General features: G+C 35.6%; 1 protein-coding gene across 6 annotated transcripts in view; it reads left to right on the forward strand.

The window, feature by feature from the left end:
* Rim (Rab3 interacting molecule) overlaps positions 1-26,157 on the forward strand; it is a 509,632-nt gene that overhangs the window by 424,452 nt on the left and 59,023 nt on the right. For all 6 annotated transcript variants that reach the window (XM_071584461.1, XM_071584462.1, XM_071584463.1 and 3 more), the window contains exon 4: positions 24,654-24,862. In XM_071584461.1, coding sequence (XP_071440562.1) covers positions 24,654-24,862 — 209 coding nt within the window. The remainder of the gene's footprint in view (positions 1-24,653; positions 24,863-26,157) is intronic.

Below are 26,157 nucleotides of genomic sequence, written 5' to 3' on the forward strand. Positions count from 1 at the left end.
ACCCTAGTACATTTATCATTTATTCGTGTTTCCCTCACTTTTTAGCTTATTTTATTCCTTATTCCATATCTCTAAATTTCTCGAAAACCTCCAATATTCTTCCATTCTCTTTCTCATAGACCATATTTTGGAATCATTCATCCCTAGATTCCTAATCAAAGCCTCCGGAAATGCATACTTTACATTTTTATTTAGGTTTCCTATTTTTAAAAAACCCTCAATTGAAAATTCTATTGCTAACGCAACCACGCACATAATTCTACTATTTCCCTCATTACTGAGTTCGTCAATTCTAACTCAAATACGTGAAGAACTGCTTCAGATTCCTACCCCCTACTTTTATGATCAGCTTACCCATCCTGATTAAAACACCTGTTCTACATACTGTCCTTTGCATTTGACTCAATATTTTAGATAAATCATTTATTTTGTGCGTGCCATGTGTTTTCCGTCTTCTCCGGTACCAGCTCTTCTAACCCATTCCTCGCGCACAGCTTTTCCACCATACAAAGACGAGTCTAAAAATCTGATGTACTTTCACCCTGATAACGGACCCAAGCACGACACAGACATTGCTGCGATAAAGTGCCACTTCTTCCGCCGACTATTTGCATAGAGACGCCGTCGGCAATGCGCTTGAGTGACCGTTAAAAACGCTGTTCAACGAGAGCGCGAGTCGACACGACCCGAAGTCTGCGCTGGAGGTAGTTCATTGGTGGAAACACTTGACTGAGAGGCCCCCAGAGTGCGGCTCACCGGGGTCGGACAAGGCGGGTTCATTGAGGCAGGCGAGCAATGTGTGCGCATCCGTGCCCATAGCAAATATGGCCGCGGCCTTGAAACCATGTCATCTGTCCTGTGCAAAATGCCTCGTTCTTCATCCCCCCTCATTGCTGCGAATCAATTTTTCATTTCGATCCATGCCAAGTGAATAAAAGCGTTGAAACTGATTCAAAGCAAATAGTTGAGGCAATATAATATGCCTCCGATTATTTATCGTCCTAAAACATATTATACGAGAGGTTGTCATTAGTAGGCCAAGACGTAGGAAGGAAAAAGACAGCTTTGCGTCAGGTCTGTTCTAATAAAAAGTCTACCAATTAATTTGCGCTCATTGAATAATAATATCAAATAATATCAATATTTTTTCCATTGTAAAGAAATACTTGTTTTTTGTACATTTCCAGAACTCCTTATATTTCTCTTTTTCTCCTCCATGAAATATGCGAATTCTTATTCATGCCTCACGGGAACAGAATTATTGATTGTAATTAAATATAATTTTGAATAGCTGATAAGAAAGTAAAAGGTCTAAAAACGATAGTAATTCTTCAAATAATGATAATCTATTCTTTTTATTCTTTTCATATTACTTTGGGTCAAATATATTGATGGCGGAATAGTTTGTGGATGACGTTACCGGAAATCCTACGACGTTATCGAAATTATAATATTTGGAGCCACATCATCTAGTAATAGCATAAATAGTCGCAATTTTCCACTAATTGAATGGTTCATTTACTACTAAGCTAATGGTGGAAAAGAGGTAGGTGTGGCCTTATTTTCTTTCCTCCCAGATAAAAGTGTATATAAGGCGGCACTGGTACTCATCCTGAACCAGAGTAGTACATCGTAATCTAGTCGTATATAAATCCTTCAATTAGTCGGAAATTGCGTCTATTCCGGTCATTAGCACAATCCAATTTCACGGAGTTTCGCCTGAAATTATACAATACGTTTAGTACTCACGTTAATGAGGACCCTAGAATAACTTACATAGCAGGAATACCGCTGGAACTCGAACAAAACAGTGTTTCTCAGAGTGATGTTAGGTCCACTTTCTCGCAGCCGTCAACTCTCGTGATGAATATCTCAACGCATTAATTTCAGCGTCTCTGGCCGACGGGGGAGGAGTCTCCGCTGTGAGCTCCAAGTGCCCTTTCGGTCACCATACGTACGTCCAATGCGCAGGCGGGCATTCTTCTTCCTTGCCCTTATCTCTCCAGTGAAGTACTCCCCCGTTCCCTCTCTCCCCTCACAAATTATCAATTGCTCCAAACAGGCTAACGGGTAAACACGAACTCGCGTTTGCACTCGCACATACACGGTCACGCATACCGTCACTTCCCGTGCCACGGAGTCCACATGTGCCCTGCCTAAGAGCGCTCTCCTGATGGTTTAGTATTGTGAATATTCTTCCCCACTCTTAATGATGAGCCCCATCAATATCGTTCGTGCCAGCAGTGTTTGGTGTGCACGGGTCTTAGGGAGGGAAGTGGTGTTAGTTCATTGGGATAGTGATAATGAAGATGCGGCCGTGACCCAACGAGCGGAGTTGATGGAAGGACCTACATTCCGCGATCCGAGTTGATAGGATGAGACAGGGAATGAAATACAAAAATATCATCGTGGAGCGCACGTGCATGATAATATACGTCTTCCTCTACCGCTATTATTTTTATCTACTTCTATATCAAGCATTACACTTCCCCCGTTACGCCCAAGAATATTTGGGGTAAAAATTGCTACGCAGTACGAAACGTATTTATTGGTGTGTGGTAGTCCTGAACGCTCAATTAAAATTTCTTAAATGATATTACAGCCATGTAAATAAAAACTGCAGTGTCGCCTACAAACGTTAGTAGGTGTATTTGACTTCTTGAAAAAATATTCTTGTTCCGTCCAGATCAATTTGATCTAGTTAAGTATGAAAAATTAGTAAAATACGCTAACTTTTAAATGTAGAGTCATCAGATTACATTCTTATATAAATATTGAATCTTGTAAGTGATTTATAGATATGAAGAATTCTGATAAAGAAACAATATGTGTACCGACCCTAATACCACAGCACTTTTCCTTTAATGGAATGAAGACTATATTGTTTTTCACAAGAATATGTACGAGAAAATGCTTCTAATTTAATCGTGCGTAAATATGTTAGTTGCTGCAAATTTATCATGAATTGTGACCCATAGTAACCAACTCAAAGTTTGGTTGCAAAGTTGATAGTACAGCTCACCTTCAACTAATTCTTACAGCCTGAGAATTTTCATAAAAAGACAGGCGGACCAGTTCTTTTCAATGCACTGTCTCCGTCTCTCCAGGAAAATCAAGCGCCGTGAAAACCATATAACTCGTGTTTAACTGGGAGTTTTCAGAATCTTCATCAGGCTTGACGCAGTTACCCTTAATAGAGCTATCCATTGGGCTATCATGCTCATTAATTTTACTTTTCATTTTAAATTTACTGCGACTGTAGTTCCTTTTCAAAAAGACAACTTAAAGTCATTAGTTTCTTGTATGCATAATATTATTTTCAAACTGCCCATTAACATTTAAATTAATAGTACCAAAGCAAGTCCCACTAATGGTATATCGCATTTGTCTTCATGAATTTTCCCGCGGCCATTTGGCAATAACTTTTTGATTTATACATTGTTATTATAGCTCAACCATTTTTATGGGAATACTGAATTCATGTGTTTTTATAGCGATTAAAAGTTACAAATGACCGATGGTATCCCTGACTTGCAAAGGTTGTGAAGAGGTTTTGTTCGATCTATATATCGTCCTAACATAGCTATCACCGAATTTTTATTTTTAGTGTGTGTTCCCTGGTAAGTACGTAAACAGGAAGAGGCCAAGTTGAAATTTTAGCCGTTTGTCATGAATGCAGCGAGAAAAAGTTTATATTCCCAGCGAGATCGATTTTCAGCCCGGAGAACTGCGACTAAAACTAGCTTTTATTCTCCACTCCTAATCATCCTCTACAGAAAAGGTGGCAAAACACACCAACCACCAAGCATGTGGCGTACTCTAGGGATGTAGCTTCCTCTGACTCCAATTTAACTGTTTAACTGGGAGTTAATTGCTTTTATTTAATCGTTTTTCACCCCATTCGCAAAGCACAACGAGTTGCGTTCTGAACTTCTCAAACTGCGTACATTTTTTAACAATTAACTATAACCATCTACTTGGAAAAACTGTCGACTCTATAATCAATTAAAAATTAATAATAATAAATCAATTCATAAAGATAATTATTTTGAGTTGCTATGATGTAAGTAGTGTATCCTATATAAGTATATTGGAGTATTTCATTATTTTAATTTTATACCCCCCATTCCTAGCGATAAAAGAACCAGGTTTTTCGTTCCCCACGGCTCAAAAGGTAATTATGTTAAATATTTATTTCTTAAAATCAATAATAAAATATAGTCTTTTTAAAAAATATATTTTAGGTTTCTGCCAAAGGAAGCATTTATGCTTTACTGAAAGAAATACTTCGAAATTTCGTGTGTTGAAATAATAATTTCCATTTGTTGAATTGTAGGAAAGTGGACTTCATCAAAAGAGACACATTATCTCCCCTGTAAATTTACAATCTTTTTTTATTTTGTTTTTCATCAACATAAGTCGTTGATTTACCTTGCATTAAATCGTTGGTTTTTACAATATTTTGTGCATTGTTTCCTAAAGCCATGCTAGTACTGTGGAATTTGGAAAATTCCACAGTACTAGCATGTAAAGTCTTCCATTCCCAGTGAACAGTCTGTCACCAAGATTAAAATTGAATTTTTTTGGTGGAAAAACATTACGGTCTCCAATTCCCTGTATCGTAAAGAAAACGGTGAAAGATGAGAGGCGGCCGAATTAGATTACACATTTGCTTAATTTTTTTTCAAATGAAAGAGTATGGGTCACATTGCCTTTTTAAGACTCGAATTCCTTCAGGCACGACATGTCTGTGGAGTAAGGCGTTCGCGTCCAATAAATAAGGAAGCAGCCTTACACGACCGTGAGGCTTCGCGGATCCCGTGAGATATGGCAGTTATCACGTGCGCAATTGGGTGTGCGCCGACCGTTATCGCGCGATATCCTTAGACCATGCATTCCTGGGACTACTCCAGGGCTTGAGAAAAAAAAATTCATCGCCTATCGCCCATCGAGTCGCCTCCACTCACCCTCGCCATTACTCTCTCGCGGGAGAGCATCGTTTGTGAAAACTACCATTTAAAAAAATAGAAAATGTAAAATATTAGGAGGAGAGAGATGTGAGGGGAGAGGGGTTGGTTGGGGGGAGAAAAAAACGATTCCTTTGGAATTTGGAAAAAGGGAAAGTAATCAAAAAGCCTTCGACGGTGGGCTGTTAGGGAGGCGTGAGGGGGAAGGCCGAAGCTTGCGCAGTGGAGGATACTGGTGTGGCACGCATGGGATAACCTTAACGTCGCCAGAATTCCGAAGCATCTGGATTCAAAGGGAGGATGGGGGCGTGAAATGCAAACTTGGCGGAGGGAAGGAGAGACGGCGTGTGTACTTTACTCTTTTTATGGCCTCACATCCTAAGGATTTGATTTCTTACATGAGGGTAACCTTCTTTCCTGGAATAGGACGGGTTCTCTCCCAACGGTCCCTTTTCCCTTCACTGCGGGCAATAGTCTATGAAGGGATGGGGCGAGAAAATAAAAAATATCCGTGTAATATTCACCGGGAAGTTTTTTTTCAAAGCGGCCCTTGAATGATCCCTCGTGGATATGTTTGTAGTTTATTTTTGCGCCTATTTTCTCTCCGATAGTCTTTTGTCACAATTCTTTCATCGTTCAGGATTTGAACAATAGTTTGCTTGAATAAAGATAAATTCTTTGGTGTACGGAGAATTCATTGGTGTACGTCACAATGATAAACTTATAAGGTGTTTCTGGCTTCTGGAAGACCGAACAAAAGTCCGTTGTCGAGATTAACCAAATGAGTCGCCGTTGTATGCAAGCATAAATTCACCGTCTTAGTCTGAATCTAATTTTTAAATAAGGAATTAAACTTAAAATGCACATTAAATTTATTTTGTAAGGTAGGAAATTTGTGTACGCATAAACCTTGGAATATATGGAATAAATGTTTGAGCGACCATATTATTTTCTCTTTTTTTTCATTTTTCTCTAAGTCCATTTGATCATGTTATTTATTACTCATACTAATTAGAGAGACCTCATAATATATCTACCAATATTAACAATGATGAATCAATTATAAGGCCCCAGCAATAAGTCTTCCTTGACGTGCTTTATTGAAGACTCTCGTTTGGTCGTGGATGAACCATATCTTTGGAAATTAAAATCTTCAAAAGCAAAGTACTCATGTCCATATTTTGACTGTCCGGAAATTTTTATAACCTTTTAACCATGCCCTTGAGACATGAAACGTGTTTTGTCCCCGTTTAAAAACACAGAGTTCCGTAACATAACCGACCAGATCTCTCTTATACTGTAGAGAAAATTGATCCCGGCCGGTCAAATGCCCCTTTCCATCCTCAGAATTCCCAAGTCCTTGGCAGCCACCCTTGTGAGGAAAAAAGGCGTATCCACGCCACCCCACGGTCTAGTCTCAAAAACTCCCTTTATCTATCAGTCGAGCCATCTATTGCCCTTTGGTCCATCGCCCAGCCCCCTCTATCATCTCTCTCTCACACACACACACCCCACGCCCCTTTCTCCTCCGCCTTATCCTCATCTTCCGCATACCACCCTCCCCTCACCATCCTTCCTTCCTTCCCTCCCCCTCATGTCCCACCCTTTTGTACCATTCCCCGTTCTTTTTCTCTTTTCACCACATTCCCTTTGTTTGGTCGCACAATCCCCTCTCAACCGTCGCCGCCTACTCACCCCACCGCCCCAACGACCAGAGAGAGTCGAACACCACCCCTGTCCGCATCTCAAACCTGAGTGGGGGTGCCCTCCTCAACCCTTTCCCTCCGAAAAATCTCCTTCCTCTCTCCTCCCTCTCCCCCTCCTCCTCTTCCTTCCCCCCCTCCACCCCTCGCCGCCCCTCTCCCACTTACGGCTGTCTCACCCAACCCTTCACGACCCTCACCTTCTCTCAGCCCCGCCATTCCCTCCTCCTGACCTCGCCTGACCCTCAAGACCCCGGCGCCCTGTATCGACGCATCCTGATAGAACCACGCGGTTCTTCATGTGCTTATTTTTTTTCGCCTTTGTGTGAGATACTTGGCAAATAACCTGAGCAAGGGAGATCTTCCGCCGGTGGTGAATATATATATATATATATATATATATATATATATATATATATATATATATATATATATATATATATATATGTATATATATACACATATTAACTTATTTAAATCCGGGAGGCAATCGACTTATGTATCTCGCTCTCTATGACGATCATGGTTGTCTTGCGTGTGTCACTAATGGCGCTCGAGGTTAATTCTACTTCGCGCACACTTCAGCGCCTTTTAGTCCGGCGGTCGCGTCCGTGGCATCCCTTCAGGGGAAATTGAAGCGCCGCTATAAATCACTGTAACCCATGAAATTCGGTTCACTCTTAGGCGTACGCGTTTAATTTGTAATTGGATAATATAAAAAAATTCTCGGAGGCTTATTAATTGAACAAAGCATTCATGACATTCGCGTGATGCTAAAATGAATCGGTTCGAGCTGCACACATACTATAAATCACCGAGTTTTCAAACCGCTACCTCTTTTACTCTCACGATTTTTCACAATTCAATTAGCTCTGCACACTGATCGCATTTTTTTTTGGTTCGAGGTATGTTTCTCATCTCCCACTGACCTTTTAATTGAACTCCGGAATTTCTTTGCCGGTAGTCGCCGAGGAAAAAAATGACGCAAACCTAGAGGTATTCGTTTTTGGACCCAACCTACTGCATTTTAACGAAGCGTTCGCGGGAGAAATTTCTGCGAAATAGCTGAACCCATGGTGCTCCCATCCGATAAAAGATGGTCTTCAATCCTTTTTCACAGCTTTCAACCAAACTTAAGCACTCGAAACCTTCCCTTGAAGTTCGTTATTGCATTATGTTACAGCGTTCTGTGTGATTGGTCCAATGTTCGTTGTCATTCCCTTGGATTTATTCTTTAACCGGAAGGATGACAGCAAAAAGACGGTCGAGTATTAAAAATCAACATCGAATAAGTGAATGTAATGTGAGGTGAGATTCTCAGAAATGGCATATGAATTCCAGTTAATTGCGTATGTATTCCAGTTTATCCATAAAGGTATTTCATAAATCAAATATCGACAATTAAAACAGCTATCCCTAGAGACATTAAAACTTTTAATAATGCTTCTGATTTTAATAAGTTTTTTTTCCGATTCCTATGAAATGGGACACCAATTCTTTAAATAATTAATGAAAAAAATACTAAAGGCGTTCATAGTGTGGATAATATGGCCAGTGAGCATTTAAATTAAGCAAATAAGTGAAATTATTCCTAAAACTAATGATTAAAATTCTTTTATTAAAAGGCGAAGATATGAATCACCGTAGGAATAAAATTTAAATGACAAATTGTGGTGTATTTTCTGGAAAGCCATTTGGGAATTACTCCTGTGGCTATGATGCCTTGGGGTCGGAGCTGAATGAATAGACTGTTACGAATAATCAAAAATGAAGATCGCACAATATAAATGTACGAGCAAGCATTCCTAATAAAATGTTCTCTAATTTATTACGTTTATTTCACGAAACAAAGAAATCATTTGATCCATTTGCAAGCACTTCGACGCGATAGTAGTTTGTCGTTTCTATTAGCATGTTATCTAACATGTATATAAATTATGTGCGTGTAGGTAGTTTTAAGTTTCACACAAATCACGGCTGCAAGATTTTCTGGGCATCATTACGTTTATGGCAAACGCAATTAGCAAAGCGCATTCGCACTGTCGTCTAATGACAGTTGTGATTTAAAAAAGATATCTCCTCAGTTTGATAATTTTCTATTGTTTTTCGAAAATTCATAAATTTATTTTTGAATCCTTAAAAACTCATAATCTAACGAAATAGAATGTTTTCAACGTTAACTTCCGGCGTGAAATGATCATAATAATAAAGTTTCAATGGCAAATATAAAAATAAATAAAGATACGCGACATAATAGTTATTCACTATTTATAAATTAGGACAAATTCAATATAATAAATAAGTTCAAACTTATAGATAAATATATTTATCCATCCGACGGATTAAAAAATATTCAGGAGTGAGGTTCTTCTTTTAAAATTTGTGAAAAATGATATCTCCTTGGACTTATAATACGTGATAAATACTCCATTATATCACCAACTATCTTAAGAGCGCTTTGATATCTTTCATTCTAATTATGCTCTGTTAGAGACTATAATTTATGCAAAACCTCGAAAGCATGATCCAGGGAGCAAACTGATTTTTTTTCGAGCCTGAGCCTACATAAGTTATCGTTGCAACGCCAACGGTGGTTAGATTATATATATATATATATATATATATATATATATATATATATATATATATATATATATATAATCTATTCTTAATAATATATATATGCACATTTTTCAGAACTATCTCATCACATAATGTGACAACTTTGGAACTGAATTTTAGTTGCTCCCGAAATGTATTTCCTCGCATCATCGTATCCACCTTAACAACACAGGCTAGTAATCTAAGAAGATTGGGCTTAAAATGAAAAAACATATGTGCCACCTTTACTTGATTCTCGAGTACGTTAATTGAATTATTTATTTAGGCTATATTGGTGCAGAGAAAACTGTCAACTTTAAAAAATTTAATTTTTCTCTCATGGTTTTCTCTATGATTTTTACCACTTAAATAAACACTATTGTCAAATTATAATACCTCAATCAGTTGCTATGCGAGTAATGGCATAATGATATTTTATTTAACATTCAAAATGGTAACATTTAACTGTGATTTTAATTTTTTGTTGTGAACATCGTTTATACCCATATTTTAAAATAAAAAGGCGTGATCTTTTAATCGTATCCCATCGCAAGCAATTTAAATTTTCGCTTTATAGCACCTAACAATAAAATGCGGTTTAAACCCTTCTTGAGGTACTAGCTGTGACTCGGAACTAGATATTATTCAAGATTCACATGAATTCTACCCATGATAAAGAGTTGTATATGGACGTAGTTATTTATTTACACGTTTCTGCTGGACTTATACACACAGGAAAACTTTTTTTTGGTAAAATGTATTGCATATTAAATATACGGTTAAGACATTTTTTTCGCGTGGAGATAATGGGTAGGTATTTCAGACGAAAGTTATTACAGGGACAGGTTACAACAGGCCTTAACCAAGAGGATCTTCATGGCCTGTATGAAAGAGAACTTTAAAATTTTAAGGTAAATCACTTCAAAGCAAATGAAATTTATCAGTCAGATACATAAATGATTACCTAAGAATTGGAAATGAAGTTGTTGCTCCCATCTTTGTGTTTTGGTATTCTTTCCCAGGCATCCTGAAATCCAAAGGTTACTGATCTTTCTCTTTTAGGATTGCCAGAGAGCATGGGCGAGAGATTGAAAAGGCAGGAGATTCTTGATGAAAAGATAAAGAAATTTTTAGCGGTGAGAAAAAGAAATTCATAAACAGTAGTTCATACGTACTATCCATAGTAAATAAGAATCATCATGACTTGCTGATTCCATTTTCAGAGCTGATCACAAGCCTCTTGACTCATGCTTTTTTCTGCATGCTAAAATGAAGAGGGATGTGTATGTTTATGTTTGGGTCTTTAATTTGGTGTCGAGCACACCAGTGGAAAGAATGACTCGGGATCTTAGTTTCATGGAAACACAGCATCCTTGGATCCTGGGAGCTTCTACCTGCAATGTTCTTCCATATGTTCGGGCGCTTCCATGCCTGATTTTTGTTGTGATTTGGAGTTGAGATGTTGGTTGTCCTCTTCTATTGTGGTTTCCCGAAAGTCTGTCTCTTTCTGCCTCCTTCTTTCCTGTGGCTGTATTTATGTGTATGGTATGCCTGTCTGGGGTGCATGAGAGTGTATAAACTATGTGTATGTCGTTTCTTTAAATATTACTATCTTTCCTAGCTTATATAATTTTCCTTTCTTACTCTAAACAGTCTCTTTCCCTTCCTTACTGCAGGACTTTCTGTGTGTCTGGTGTTTCATTACTATTTCTAATGCCTTTAAAATTAGAATAAACTGCGATACCTAGCGTATATTTGGCTATTAATTAAATTATTCTATTTTCCAAATGAATGAACTCATGCTCAACAGTGAAACATTGACACAAAAACTTTCTCTATCCCACTAGTTAAATTAGTTATTTTTTTACTGGCGAGTTATTTTTAATCTAAATTGTTTGTTGTTTTTAACCTAATTTGTTGATTATTTGTTTTGCAGTTTCGCCTATGTTTCACTGTTTACGAAGTGTGTTTATCTTTACGTTCAGTATGTTTTTTATTAATGTTATGCATTGTGGTAGCACCGTATGAACCAGTCTTATGTCCTGTTTCATTGCTGTTGACTCTACTAGGGAAAGTAGAAAACTTGAGACACCGTCACGGTCAGCATTCAAACCATCACCATTACAATTCCCATAGGGAGAGACACAGCCATAGGCATAACAGAACCCCCAGAGATGAAAGCCGCACCACCAGTGGCAGAGGTGGTGGCCTTGATGGTGCAGATGTTGGTGTCGGAGGGAGAGGTTACAGCACCTCCTCCAAAGAAGTGGATAGATTTGCACGTGATGTGAGTGCCGATTACCGAGATCGGGTACGTTACCGTGTGTCTCGAGATGGCGGCGGCGGCGGGAGGGAGGGTGGCCGGGAAGGCCTTAGGCGGACGTTGTCCGACGAGCCGCCCTCCGGCAACCTCCACGAGAGGGGCAGGCACGGGGGGAGTAGCCGGAGCCACGATAGGGGCGGAGGCATCACTAGTCGGTCCACGGACCAAAGGCACTTCACCGAGCGGAGAAAGAAGACGGTGCGCTTCGACCCTGGTGAGATCACCAGGAGTAATAGCATCAGTGCGCCAGTTGCTCAGTCTAGTGCTGTGTCCGGCACGGGGGGTCGCCGGCGGACGCGAGAGGGGAGTGGGGACCGCAGTGCCTCGGTGGGCCGTCGCCACAGTGGGCAGGACGGCAAAGACGCGGCCGGCGGCGCCTCGGACGGCCGGGGTTGCCCGTGTGGACTTGAGGGGAGTGGGGTTGGGGATTCGGAGGAGACGTGGTGGAAAAGTGGCAGTGGTGGTGGTGGGGGGAGGTACGGAGGCGGTGGGGGAGGGTGGCGCAGTGGAAGTGGTTCGAGGTGGGGTGCCGACCGACAAGGATCACAGGACTCCCAGACCAAGGACTCGGGTATAGACACAAGTAGTACGTTCACTTCGAGCGAAGATTCGAATAGGGGAGAAAGTCTGAAGGTACCAACCAGCACCTATGGCGAGCAAGAAAAATCACTCAAAAATGTGTAAATTAGAAAGAAGTGTAGCTTAAAATTTATGATCATTCCTTTAGTACACGTATCGATCACTGTCTTGAGTGAATGATGTTGTTGGCTTTTGCTCATTTATGTGAGAATTCCTGATTCACTGAGCTGTACATAAGCTATCTAAGTGGGTAAAGCAATCAGTGAAGCTGTTGTGAAATATATACACATATATACAGCGTAACTTTGCTCTGGGGCGCATATTCCATGAATCAAATTAGAAATTTTTTAGACATTACTTTCAAGTTCATTTTCTCACAGTCTGATTCCAACAAATATCATTCATTGAATTAGATTTACTAATAGTTTTATAGAGATAGGATTAGGTATAAAATATTTGTTTAATGTAGAGAATGTTTAAATAGTAATTAGTTTAATCACAAATGTAGATAATGTAGTGACACTCCAGTAGCTAAAGAAAACTTCTTCATTAATGTAGCAAACAGCTTTAGCTAGTAAAATAGCCACATGTGCACTGAATATTTAATTTTGCAGCACAATATTTTCTATGGCAAATGAGAGCAAGTACATAATTCGAACATGAACTTTCCTTTAATTCAAACTGAAGAAGTGTCCATTTATAACACAAATAGTTAAGACCAGCTTTTTTATCATGTGACTTTAGTTGAATTTTCAATCATTTTTGTCACTGCTTTTAAAATAGGTTTAAACAATTACAAGTTAAAAATTGACTCAAATAGGCAAAAATATAATTGCTGTTGCAGTGCCTTTTACTCATGATTGATTCTATTACATTTTCATATCTGTTATAATAAATGGTGGTTAACAATGTTACAATTAAAATTTTTTTCATAATCAAGAGTTCCCTAATTTGTAATGCAATGTTAATTACTAAATTTCCATAATAATGTATTAGGGACACGTAGTCCAGTAGGTAGAGCGCTGGGCTACTGATCATAGGACCCAGATTAGATTCCGGGTGATGGCTCTTGGCACCCTTAGATCCATCCAAGCTGTATGATTGTTCAGGCACCAGACCTTTCTGAGAAACCATAGGTGGCACAGGGAAAGGAACTGGCCCTCCTTCCCTTATGTGTGAATTTAATATACCTTGTAGTAGTAGCTAAGTATTAGGTGAGCTCAACTCCCATCTATGAAACTAACCTTTGGGCTGATAGCAGTCCGAAGGTTAGTTTCATAGATGGGAGTATAGAATAGGTGAGGGGTATAATATGTCATATTGAACTCATTATGAACTATAAATTATATATAAATGCATTACGTAATGTTTAGATTAACCAATAATAAATAATTAGATAGGAGATGAGATAATTTATGAAAATAATACAAATAAAGAATTGTGTGACACATTATCAAAGCACTTGGATGAAACTCACTTTTAAAATCTTTCAACTCTTTTGCTAAGGTTTTTATTTCAAATGAAGTTGTTCTTTGATATACAGCTATTCTGCAGTGTAAACACAATTCATCATCTGCTACCTTCTTACTCATACCTACTTCACACTAACTGTAGTCAATTTCTTAAAAGTACAAGTGAATTTTCGAAGACATTTTAAATTGCTCATAGAAAGCCTTCTATTTGCAATTATCAAGTTCCAAAACATGATAATTGCAAATAGCAGAATTCCTAATTTTAGCAGAATATATTGAATGTTAGTGGGTCGCGGTAGTCCAGTGGGTGGAGCATTGGACTGCTGACCGGAGGGTCCCAGGTTCGATTCCCAGGCAAGGCACTCTGGGCACCTGCAGCTCCCCCCAAGCTAAAGTGATTTTTCGGGTACCAGGTCTTCCTGGGAAACCATAACCGGCACAGGGAAAGGAACTGGACCCCCTACCCTTATGTGTGAATTTTCACATGCCGTATAGGGCTTAGTACTGGGTGATCTCTACCATCACCTACTAAAAACCGACCTTCAGGTTGATTACTGTGTTTATGGTTTTATATTGAATGTTAATTTTTCATTGAGACTATCTTATATACAGACACATAGGCTTGTACATTTGAGGAATGGACCTATGATAGTGGGATAGTGGATTAAATCAGTACACCAAAGATTAAATACAAATTTTGTCTGTGTCAAAAGCCCTTATATGGCTTGAATTTTATAACGCTTTGCATGTTGTATCTGGGTATGAAATAAAACTTTAAAGCAAAATAGACACTAGATACAAACATATAATTAATTACCAATCTCACTATACTTTTCTCAAAATTAACTGATTATTACTTTAAAAATTCCAAAGAAACTGCAGGAGATACCACAACAGTAACTTTTAACTGAGTCATCCCCTAATATGCATTTCAATGCAACAATTTCAGAGTGTAAAAATCATTTGCCTTTACTGGGATTCAAACCCGGATCCCTTAATAACCAGTCTAGTGCTTTAGCCAGTTAAGCTATCACGGTATCCTCTTAAAAATTGAGATTTTAGAGTTTAAGAGGATGCCTCAATAGCTTAACTGGCTAAAGCACTCGACCCGACATTGAGGGATCTGATTTCGAGTCCTGGTCAAGGCGAATGATTTTTACACTCTGATATTGTTGCATTGTATTACTTTAGAATTATTATAAATATGAAATAGCTTATATATTTAAAAAAAAAATACCTTCACCTGAATTTTAATTTTAAAAAACACCACTCCTTCTTAGAAATAATTAATACTCCCTGTATATTAATTGATCAACAATGTGTGCGCAAATGTAATTACAACTACGTGTCATGTATGTAGTCCCTTGACTTGGCTGTAACTATGTGTTTAAAATAAGTCCCTGAGGAAAATCTTTTTTGAAATCATCTGACAAGTATTCTTGAGCAAAACCTTTTTATATCTATAAAATAATACTGCACATGCATGTCTCTAGTAAGTGCAAGTTTAAGTATTAAATTTTCAGATATTTCAAATCTGAATTTTTCAGAAAAGGTTTTACAAAGGGACACCAGCTTAATAGATGTTGTCAATCAGTGTCAAATTGTATGTTGCTTATTCTATAGCTTTTTGGTGTTTGTTGTGTTAAAAAAGAATAGCATGAACATGTCACTTGTAAATGTTGTGATTCTGTGATGTGTGCATATGAATATGAAAATTGCAAGCCTGGATTGTTTAGTTAATGTGTATTTTTTAAAAGAAAGTTCAACTTGTTCACTGTTTCGAAATGAATTTTGTCACCCAAAATTGGTTTCCTTAAATCGTCAATACATTTCAAATCAATTAATTTTTCATTTCAAAGCCCATGAGCGGCATATGTGATGCTGATTTTGCTTTTACTTCAGGCACTTGTCACAATGAAAGCATTAAAATTGACCAATATTTAAGTATTACATAATCTCACATATTTTAAAGAAATCAGTTTTGTTGACAAGAAAGTTTCATATGGCAATATAATCACCCATTAAAAATTGTGAATAAGTATCATTCAAGTGTGATAAGTATAACATATTATACTGGAATGAAGCTTCATTAATTTTTATGAAAATGGAGACATCAGCTTTCAAGCAAAATAATAAACAGATTTTCAAATCTGTTGTAAAATAATAAAATATATATTTTTATATATACAACACTATTGTAAATATTTCTTTTAATCAAATTCACTAATCTGCAAGAGAATTAAAGATATTGGTTACAAGGTTGAAATATTCTATTTGCATTAATTTGAACAACTAAATTAGTTATTCTTCAGCCAAATACAAATCATTTTGTTAATGTATTGCTCTCATTTACAAGTTGCAAAATCTTTGAAACAATGAAAATTATTTTGTGATGCTGAAATGACAGTAAATAATACTCAGACCAGAATATAAAATCATTTTTATGACAATGCCAGGTTCACATCAGCACTCCTTGATTCATTCATAAAATTTTCGAAGTAAGCATATTTTATCTGCCTAAACAGCCCAATTTTAATTCACAACATTCTTACTGATTAAATTCATTCACATGATTAATTTTCACTAGATGACAAGTTTCTAATAATGTCACATGGTATCTAATAATCAGTGTTACAAAACAAAATTTGTTTTCTCCCAATATCAGCCATTCATCAAATATATGATGTTTTTAATTCTCCCATTTAATCGGGTGCTGCAAAAAATCAATGTATTGTTGAAGCACCAAAAATGTTAAAACAGTCTGAGATTAGTTGTTTTATCAACAGTTGTCCAAATTTTTGAACTGTTATTTTTGTACAATTTGATTGCAACAAAAAATCTCTTTTGAATTTTTATTGAATAGTGAATAAGGAAATCTTTGAATTTTCTTGCAGAAATGGTTTATATTTATGAATGTAAACATTAATTTCACTTAAGAAGCCCCTGTAACCGAGTGACAGTCTCCTTTAAAAAATGAAGCCACCATTTTCTTATGCTTGTTTTGACATCAGTTCCAATGACATTTCATTTTTCCCTTCTCTCTCTCAAATCCTACCATTAAAAATACTCACTATGTGACCTTCATCTCACCTGACATCATTGACCTTTATATATACCTTCTACCACATGACCCTACCCAACATCCTCAATGCAGCACCCCCTGTCATGGCAGGTGAGTGCAGATGGGGGTCATCTCATTGGCCACATGATATTGAAGAAGACTCCGTCAAGAGAAATAAGCTCATCTGGGTATTCAAGTGCAGCCATTTTGGGGCTGAAGGTAGTTGGAGGAGTGTTGTTGGAGAGTGGTAGAAGGGCAGCAATAGTTGAAAAGGTGAAGAAAGGAAGCACAGCTGATGTGGAAGGGCAATTACGACCTGGTGAGGGCCAGATGTACATTAGCTAATATGATTGAAAAATCAATTTAGAGTTGTAGCTTTAATGGTGTAGCTAAAATGAAAGGGAAACAATATGGGTATCTATTTTAATTTCTTATTTGGTCACACATGAAATTTAAAGAGTTTTTATTATAAAAATTGGTTCCCTTGAAAGCAACACAAATTTTATGCAATAGGCATTCTTAGATCCTAAATAATTTTAAATCAACAAACAATCCAAAATATTTATAGCAACTCATTATGAAACCCTGGTACCCATTATATTTACGTAAATATATTGTTTCTCATTAGTACCTGTATCAAAGTCATTAATGTAATATTATTGGACTCTTGCAATGTGTGCTTGCTATTGTATCAATCCAGCTGTGATTAGTCTCCTTCAATAGTGGAGATAATTTCAGCCTTCACCATGTTATCTACTGTCTAATACATAAACCTCCATCTCCTGCCACTGTAAGTATTGCTTTCTATCCACAGGAGACGAAGTTATTGAGTGGAATGGACGATCCCTTCAGGGAAAAAGTTTTGAGGAAGTGTATGATATTATTGCCGAGTCTCGGCAAGAACCTCAGGTGGAACTCATAGTGTCAAGGACATTGGGGAGTGTTGGGCCAGGGTTGGGTGATAGGCGAGAAGGGAGAGGTGCAGTAAGAATAGTTGATCAGGGTCATTCATCAGCACCTTCTTGGCACCAGCAAAGCCACTACCATCACCATGGACACCAACAAGAGTACCAAGTACACCAACCTCCCTCTATGCTGCCAGATCATCAGTACTCTCATCATCACCATCATCGATCCCATTCTCATCATAAATCATCCTCTTCCTCCCCAACAAGGGGCATTGGAAGTGGAAAAGGTAATTTGGTAGATAGTTTTCTTCAGAATCTAATCATTGTAGATCACAAATAACTGTAATTTTTATATTGTGCACCTACCATATTATGCACCCTTATTATATTTTAAATTGATGATTGGACAATATTTTTTTCACGAAGGAGTTATATAGCTGGTAATTTTTTTTTTACTTTCCTATTTCAAATTTAAATTTTGCCAAATTCTGCATTGAATCTTTTTGTGATTTTTTAAAAAGTTTTAATGGTGTTTTTTACACTGACACTAACTATTTAGGCATTCTATTTTTCATGTTACTTAGCCGTGATCCTCTATGTAATTTGATGTCTGATTGATAAAGTATCCATTAGTTGTACATAAGTATTTCAACACAAGGTATGGTGAAACTGATACATTAATATTTCTATATTTAGTTCAATCATTAAAATGAAATTAGGAATTGATTTCAAAGTTATGGCCGTATTTTATAGATAAACTTAAATATGCATGGTACACATAGGTTCCCACATTACTCTTTTCCAGAAAATGTCCTTGTGACTGTTTAACAAAAGTATGTTATGCTGTATGATGATGCACTTAACCTGAATTACTCCTTTCTTTCCTTGTTTAGCTGAAGTGGAACGAATACAAGCAGCTTCAGGGGAAGACAGTTTATATGTTCAAGATAAAAAATTTTTAAACATGGATTAATAAGATTCTTTCATTACCTACCAAATTTATGTTACTGTTTTAACCATGAAAGTTTCCTTTCAACATTTATATTCTAAAAGTATTTTTTGTAATGTTATGTTTCAGTAATGCTATGCACCATATGTTGCTGGAGTATGCCATTGCATAGTACCTAAAACATCCACATAGAGTAATACTCCCTTTGTATTTTTAAATTATGATCTAGGCTGATTAGTATTGCTGAGTAGAGGAACACATACTGTTATTCTGTTCATTACAAATTCCTCTTTGGTAGAAATAACTATCTCATCAATGTGATAAATGAAGTGGACAAACCTTTCTTCTGTAGATGGCCTCAACTTTTCCCTAATGACTGCTTTGTTGGTAGATAATTTTATTTAGCAGATATATCTTTCTAGGAAGCTGTAATCTATTGGCTGAATGATAATGGTTGTACTAACAGAACACTCTCTCTTTCTCTCTGAGCCTACTACTTATCATTTATCTGCAGTGTCTTGTAAAGATGTCAATAGAATTACAATTAATTTACGATTAATATGCTATACTGCAGTGTATATTGCAATACAATGACTTATATCCTCCATTTTTTTTTTAAATATCTGACTACTATATCCATTATGGGAGCAACAACCTTCATTTGTTCCCACTTTGTATACTTGTATAGGTATTTACAAACCAAATCCACTATTTTATTGTGATTCCTTGGGTGTCCTAGTTGGCAATGTCATGGGTAAACATTGTGATGGTTATTTTATGCATTCAATAATTTTGCTAAGATAAGCTTCTTTCCTCGATAGAAACAAAACTATTAATATAAACCATGTTTTTTAACAAATTCCATAGACAATTTCTGTGAAGTAGGTTTTATTCTTAGCATTTTTTTTATTTTTAGAGCATATCTATGACCTTTGAAACCATACATTTTCCTATAAAATTATTTATTGGAATTTGAAGTAGTAAATTTTTATCTCCGGGTACCTATTCTAAAGAACTTAATTAAAATCTAAAATATGTACCTTCCTTATAATCAACCCAAAACAATGAAAAACTATGACTCATATTTTTCTCTGTGAAGACATGATCTTCCATGGACCCATTAAGACATGAGCTGAATGATGGTTAGGAGCAATAATCTCAACAAAATAGTTAATATGGAGAAACTGGTTGAATGGCTGGCTGGCAAGTAGGTGCTTATATGTTGGCACTATTACAACTCCTATAATTGCACTAATGATATCAGTTTTTTGTAGGAACAACATACATATTTTTCTGCTCTATTAATCTCCAAATATTTGGGTGGTCTTTCACTGTAATAAAATAATACATAATTTTGGATTTTTATGTCAATTTCTATGAAAATGAGAATGGTAGGATTCTGTTTTATCATTGTCATTTGGTAAAGTACACTTATTTATTTGCTTATTTTAGGACTTTTTTGGGCCAAGATTGAGACTTCATAGTCCCTTCTTCCACCTAACCCCTACATATTACAATGAAGATATTAAAAACATTCATGTCCTAGATGGGGGGTAACCCACCTAGGCGAGACTTGAACCCACGACCTGTGAATTGGTTGGCAAGGACGTTATCCTGCCACCTCTGGGGTCAGCCCTTAGTGCCGGTACTTATTGCTACAAGTAGAGGAAATTTTATCAAAATGCAATGCACTTGACATCTAGATGCAACCTCCTCAACAATTTTAGATATGTGCTTCAAAGCCAATGATGTTAGTACCTTTCTCAAGATTTTTTTGCAATTTGGCCAAATAAATATTAATGCTCTTAACGGTTAAAAGACAATTCCATGTTTCTGATTTATTGTCTGACTCAGAATCTGTAAGATCTTGTTCCACACTAGATATTCAAGAAAATATATATGTTCTTCCTTCAAGTAGAAATACATCATTTTTTTCTGTGGATTGGTTTAAATCCCACAGAAAAAAAACAGGATGTTATCCATATAAAAAGAAAGTTCATTGCAGGCATCAATGATAATTAAAAAATGACCACATATTTTTCATAAAAATTTGAAGAGTCATTTATTCAGGAAAGCATTCTTCTCTAGGATTCACCCAGTCATTCACATTTAAAAATTTTAGAAAATAATATTTGGCCTTTTGAAAACAGAAACAAAATAGAGATTATTTTAATTTCATTGTGCTTGCAAGCACAAAGCAACTCTAATTCACATCTTACAATTATTCTTTCCTGCTGTGTGTAGATTTGGCTTATCCCCTGCAGATGCTCTGGCCTTATTGTTCCTGTAATTGTTGTTTTGGAACTAAATACTGACCTAATCAATGTTAATTTAACACTTTTAGCCAGATTCATTCAATTTTATCATTAACATGAATGCAATTTTTTTAAATTGATTGCAACTTGCTACTCATGGGTACAGAACCATGCTTAGTTTAAATAAGAAAATGAGAGAAAATTAATTCATACTAATTAATGTGAGGAAAATAAAGTGTGGAAATGAGGTACCTTAAGCTTTAGGATGCACTTACAGACATCTCCATTGATTGTTATGAAGAAAAAAATCATGCAATTTTATTGTAGTGACATTCTTTGCCCATGGACATTTTTAGTACAATTCGCCATGACTCGCATGGTTGAAATATTCATTAATGAATAGAATGTGGCCATTTTGAAGGATGGATTTAGATGTCAAGTGGTTCATCAATGATTTTAGCAAAATATTTTTTTAATGATGAAAGGATTACATCAAGGGTGTTCCACACTGGTATACACATTGTAGCAAGTACAATATTTGAGAAGTCATGTTAGGCTGACTACAGTTATTAGGTTTTCCCAAAGTCAAAGAATGGCATATTTAAATCAAATTAACAATCTGTGATAAGTTTCTGGTATCTTAGTTAATATATTCTAATTAATTTTGACAAATATGTATGATGTGTATTACTGGAAAATCTTTGGGTGGTTGAAAATAATGTTCCTTCAGTTCAGGAAGTTGGCATTCAAGAAGAATTTGATTTTGATACCATGTGACTACCTACTATCATTGATAGCCAAGAGGATATTGATAGAATGGCCGTAAATATAAGATAATAGCTAGATGTGCGAAAGTTCACTATACCCACAAAGCACCAAAAACATTCCTAGAATTTCTATATTCTTATGTTTCAAGTAAATACCCTGATATATAAAACTTATTTAAATGAATTACCATTATATTTCATGCCGCTATGAGATTAGGGAAAGTGAATTTAACTTTAAAGTACAAAAACTGGGCAGGAAATGTTCATATTGTTAGAAAGTACAATATCAATGCTTAAAATTATGAATTTGTGAAACAATAAATGAATATAGATATTTAACATATTTAATATGAATACATATGAACACATTTATTAAGCAAATTACCCTCCACATACTAAATCGCCTTAAGTGCTTTAAATGACTTAAGTCCCTGACGAAAAGTTTTTTCATTCACATGGGAAGCATGTTCTCTATCATTGAATTTATATTACAAATAACAGAGAGAATTGCCAAATGAGCCTTTTCATTATGAAGATGACCTTCATGATGGAAATGAAATAGTTATTGGACCTAGCTGATATGTGTAATGGAAACTATACTAGAGTCTGTCTAGTTTATTATTGCCTTAGCCAGTGTGTCTAAAAAATGTATTTAATGAAGTTTTCAGAAAAATACTCAAGTAAAAACATAGCAGGAGGCTCATTTTTCACCTATTGGTATGATCAAGAGCATCTTGATGATTTTATCAGTGAACCAATTTTCTTCTCCAAAGAGATAGAACAGAGTAAACTAATGCATAAATTGCAAAAATAAGTACATAAATCATGAGCTAAAAATATTACTCTGTGTTCTGAGAATTTTCTATTATCTCCTCCATATGTACCTAGGAAATATGATGATGATCAACATTAACTTAAAGTGCATATTTATATGAACCTGATATAATGATTGTAAAAGCAGTGCCTGCATTAAATTTTTAACTAGATTGATAGTGGTTGTAATTTATGCCAGTATCATATAGGCTTTATGAAAAATACATTGCTACCAATCATGGATGAGTGAAAATCACAGTTTTTGAAAATTACTAAAATTCTTTACATTAATTATTCAATATTTTTTCATATCTGATAATCTCATCCCATTATTCCTATTTCTCATGCCGTGGGTTTCCATGAATGCCTTCAATTAATGAGAATTGAAGCCAAATACTCTGAATGATTAGCAATTGAGATTTTTTTATTCCATCTAGTTATGAGAGATGAATAAATGGAACATATTATTGTGGGTATTTCATTGCATTTGTATTTACAATACAAGAGCTAGGTGCTTTCAATTTTTATACTTACAAAATATATTGGAAGGTCTTTGGTTATTTCTTGGTCTTTGGTTTATTCAAAGAGGGATCTTTTTTCTAATATAGGGGGCAATTAATGAATCAAAACAATTAAAAATGTGTCATGAGGTTCAGCTTGTGCTTAAATGTGTACCCTGCCACTGTAACTTGATCACACTTGTATGGTGCTACAATAAAAATCAACACTTATCAAAATTTTAAAATAGGATGCAATATCATTTAGGTAAGAAAATAAACTAACCTGAACTGTCAGAATACAATCATTGCCATGAAAATTCCAGTAAAAATTGATGAATTTCCCAGTGGCCGAAGTAGATGTATGTGTGCATCATGATTTATGCTCTGCAAGGAAAAATATCATATTTTCACAACGTTAAAATGCAGAATTATAATAAGAAGTACACATAATTGTGAAAATATTAATTTCAAAATTATGGTGAAAGTTGTTTGTCAAATAATCACCATATCTCAATCAAATAAAATAAGCCTACATCTGCTTCACAAATAACATGTTTTTTGCCAAGAATGGTTTCATTTGGATAGGTTGGATAGGTTACTTAAATGAGGTACCTATTACAAAGCCAGCTTACGTGAACCAAGGGTATGAGGAAAAGGAAATTATTGAGTCAGGAAGCTAGCACCTGTATCTTTAGTTTCAATTGATTTTCAACGAATAACAATATATTAAATGGTCATGAAGTAAGTTTACAATAGAACTCATTAATCAAAACACATAAAGTGTATAGCATATATCTGCACATCAGACATATAATACATCAGAAAATCATATTATATATATTCAATAACCTCATAACAATATCAGCATATGTGGAAATGAAGGAGTAAGAATTTTGAAGACATAAATTCAGGTAATAACTTTCTTTAAATTCAAAAATTAGCTACATATATTTCAGATACTTATTCTTTTTCCATCTCCCTCTAAGAGAGTTTTGCGGAGAAAGGTTATTAAAGACGGTTTACATGAGAATGGGAAAGTATACAACCCAAAAAACATGCCATTATATTCAGCCATTGAAAATTAGCCATTTGTATCTTTTCTAAAATTCTCCATTTGAGAGAAAATGTGATGCTATTTAGCATTTTGTGGTCACTTTTATGTTAATTTATTTTGTCACAGAAAAATAATGACTTTTCTGGCGATGGTTAATATTATTCTTCATATAATGGCCAAACCTCACAATTACTATTGGCCAAAATTTTTTATGAAAAACTAAAGTTAATTCTAGGAGTTTTTGCAGGAAATTTTTTTAAAGTTGACAGATGTGATGCATTTTTTGTATTAATTTATGGTAATAATAAATAAATATAAAACAAGCTATCTGGAGTTTTTAAAATAATCCAAATGTCCTCTAATTATTTTTTTACTGCTTTATTTTTAAATAATTTATTTGAGTAAATTAATAATACAGAGATTTATTTTCTAAAATAAAATTGAACTAGGCATTGCCTTTTTAAATGAAGGGTTGCTTCAGTACTATTCCTTTTATAAAGTTTCACTTTCAATTTAAAACTATTGACTCCAGATCCAAAGTAATTTCTTAAAAATTGATAATACCTTATTGAAAGGCTTTTTGGTTGCTTATGTTATGATAATCATAAAATCCCAACCTGGTGCATATGCATACAATATATATGTATAAATGTACTTAAGAGTATAAAATGTACTAAAGAATACTTTTCCTCTCTCTATAGATATCTATGACCCATCAAGAAGGGACATATCAGGTAGAGAGAAGCCTAGCGTGATGGTGACATCACCAAGCTCTCCTGACCCCGCAACAGCTGCATCTTCAGCTGCACGGGGTCTCCGTCATCATCAGCATCATACCCAGCAACCAGAGCACCATAGAAGACCGCACCAACAACACAGAGAAAGAGGTGCAGTTGGAGGGAGGTTGCAGGTAAGACTGGCAAACACATATAGTATATCCCCCAGGAAAAATGTGACACTGGAAATTCATTACTACTCACCCAAATTATATTTGATGTTCCGTCGCTTTTCTTATGGATCTCCTCTGGAAACTGAAAGGAATTTCTATCAAATCTATGATACTAGTTGATGTGCAACAGTAGCAAAGGAGTTTTGTGCCATTTGGAGCAATGGAGTTTCAATACAGAGCAACTTGAGTTAGTGATGTGCCAAGTGAGAGCTATAGATTAGCAAACTAGTTTAATAGTTATGCTAACTTACTTTTTTATATGCAATTTTAGAAACAAATATAATCAAGGATTATGCTGAAAATCATGACTCAGTATATTTGCCAAGCATAAATGCGGACTTGATCAAACTTACACCCTGCCCAATTATTGATGCATTCAAGATAATCGAAAGCTAAGGTCTTCTGTACTTTTCAAAATAGCCAGGCAGTAAAAGAATTAAATAGATCCTCAGAGTCACAAAATAATGTCATGAAGGATCACTATTTATATCTATCATTTAGATGCATTATTTGGGTCAATTCTTAAAGTAGGAGCATTGCATGTATTAATAATAAGTATTTGTGTTGTAAACAAAAACCTCGACATTTTTAAATTTATTTGGTTACCTTTTGTCCCTAATTTTAATGCAAGCATTTAAAAACTTTTATTCCTTGCAAATTTGCTGCAGTTATAGGAGTCATTAATTATATATGTGTACTTGCCCACATTATTTATGTGTCAATATATCAGACAAGATGAAACCTAGGATTCAGGATGCCATAGCAAATCATCACTTTAGTATTTACTTTCAGGAATGGACTGGGAGTCATTAGAGAAAATTTGTTATTGTTATATTGGAATTATCTTAAAAAGTTGAGTGTGTGGGAGTACACCTGAACTGCATTGAATTGCTCATTGACCAGCTTATATCTGGTGATTGGAATGAAAAAACAGAAAGAAGAAAGAGATATAAGAGCTGTTCATTTGTAACATGTGATTTCCTACTAACAATAATTTATTTTTAAATATTATATGCTCTATATATTTAAATATATATACACTCTACAATTGACTGCTTGATGCCTTATAAGGTGTAGATGTGGGTACATCTCCTTACCAAACAGGAACAAGTAAAAATGTTCACGTAATTACAAGATATCTATTTAATTAGAAAACACATCGATATGAAGCTTTGTAAAATCCTGAGGCATTTGTTGATGCAAAAAATAAATCTCTTGTAAAAATGTAAACAGCAAATATAGATCAAACACGTGCC

This window comes from Hetaerina americana, unplaced genomic scaffold (genome assembly GCF_022747635.1).
Source record: "Hetaerina americana unplaced genomic scaffold, ioHetAmer1.1.p SCAF_19, whole genome shotgun sequence".
Lineage (NCBI taxonomy): Eukaryota > Metazoa > Arthropoda > Insecta > Odonata > Calopterygidae > Hetaerina > Hetaerina americana.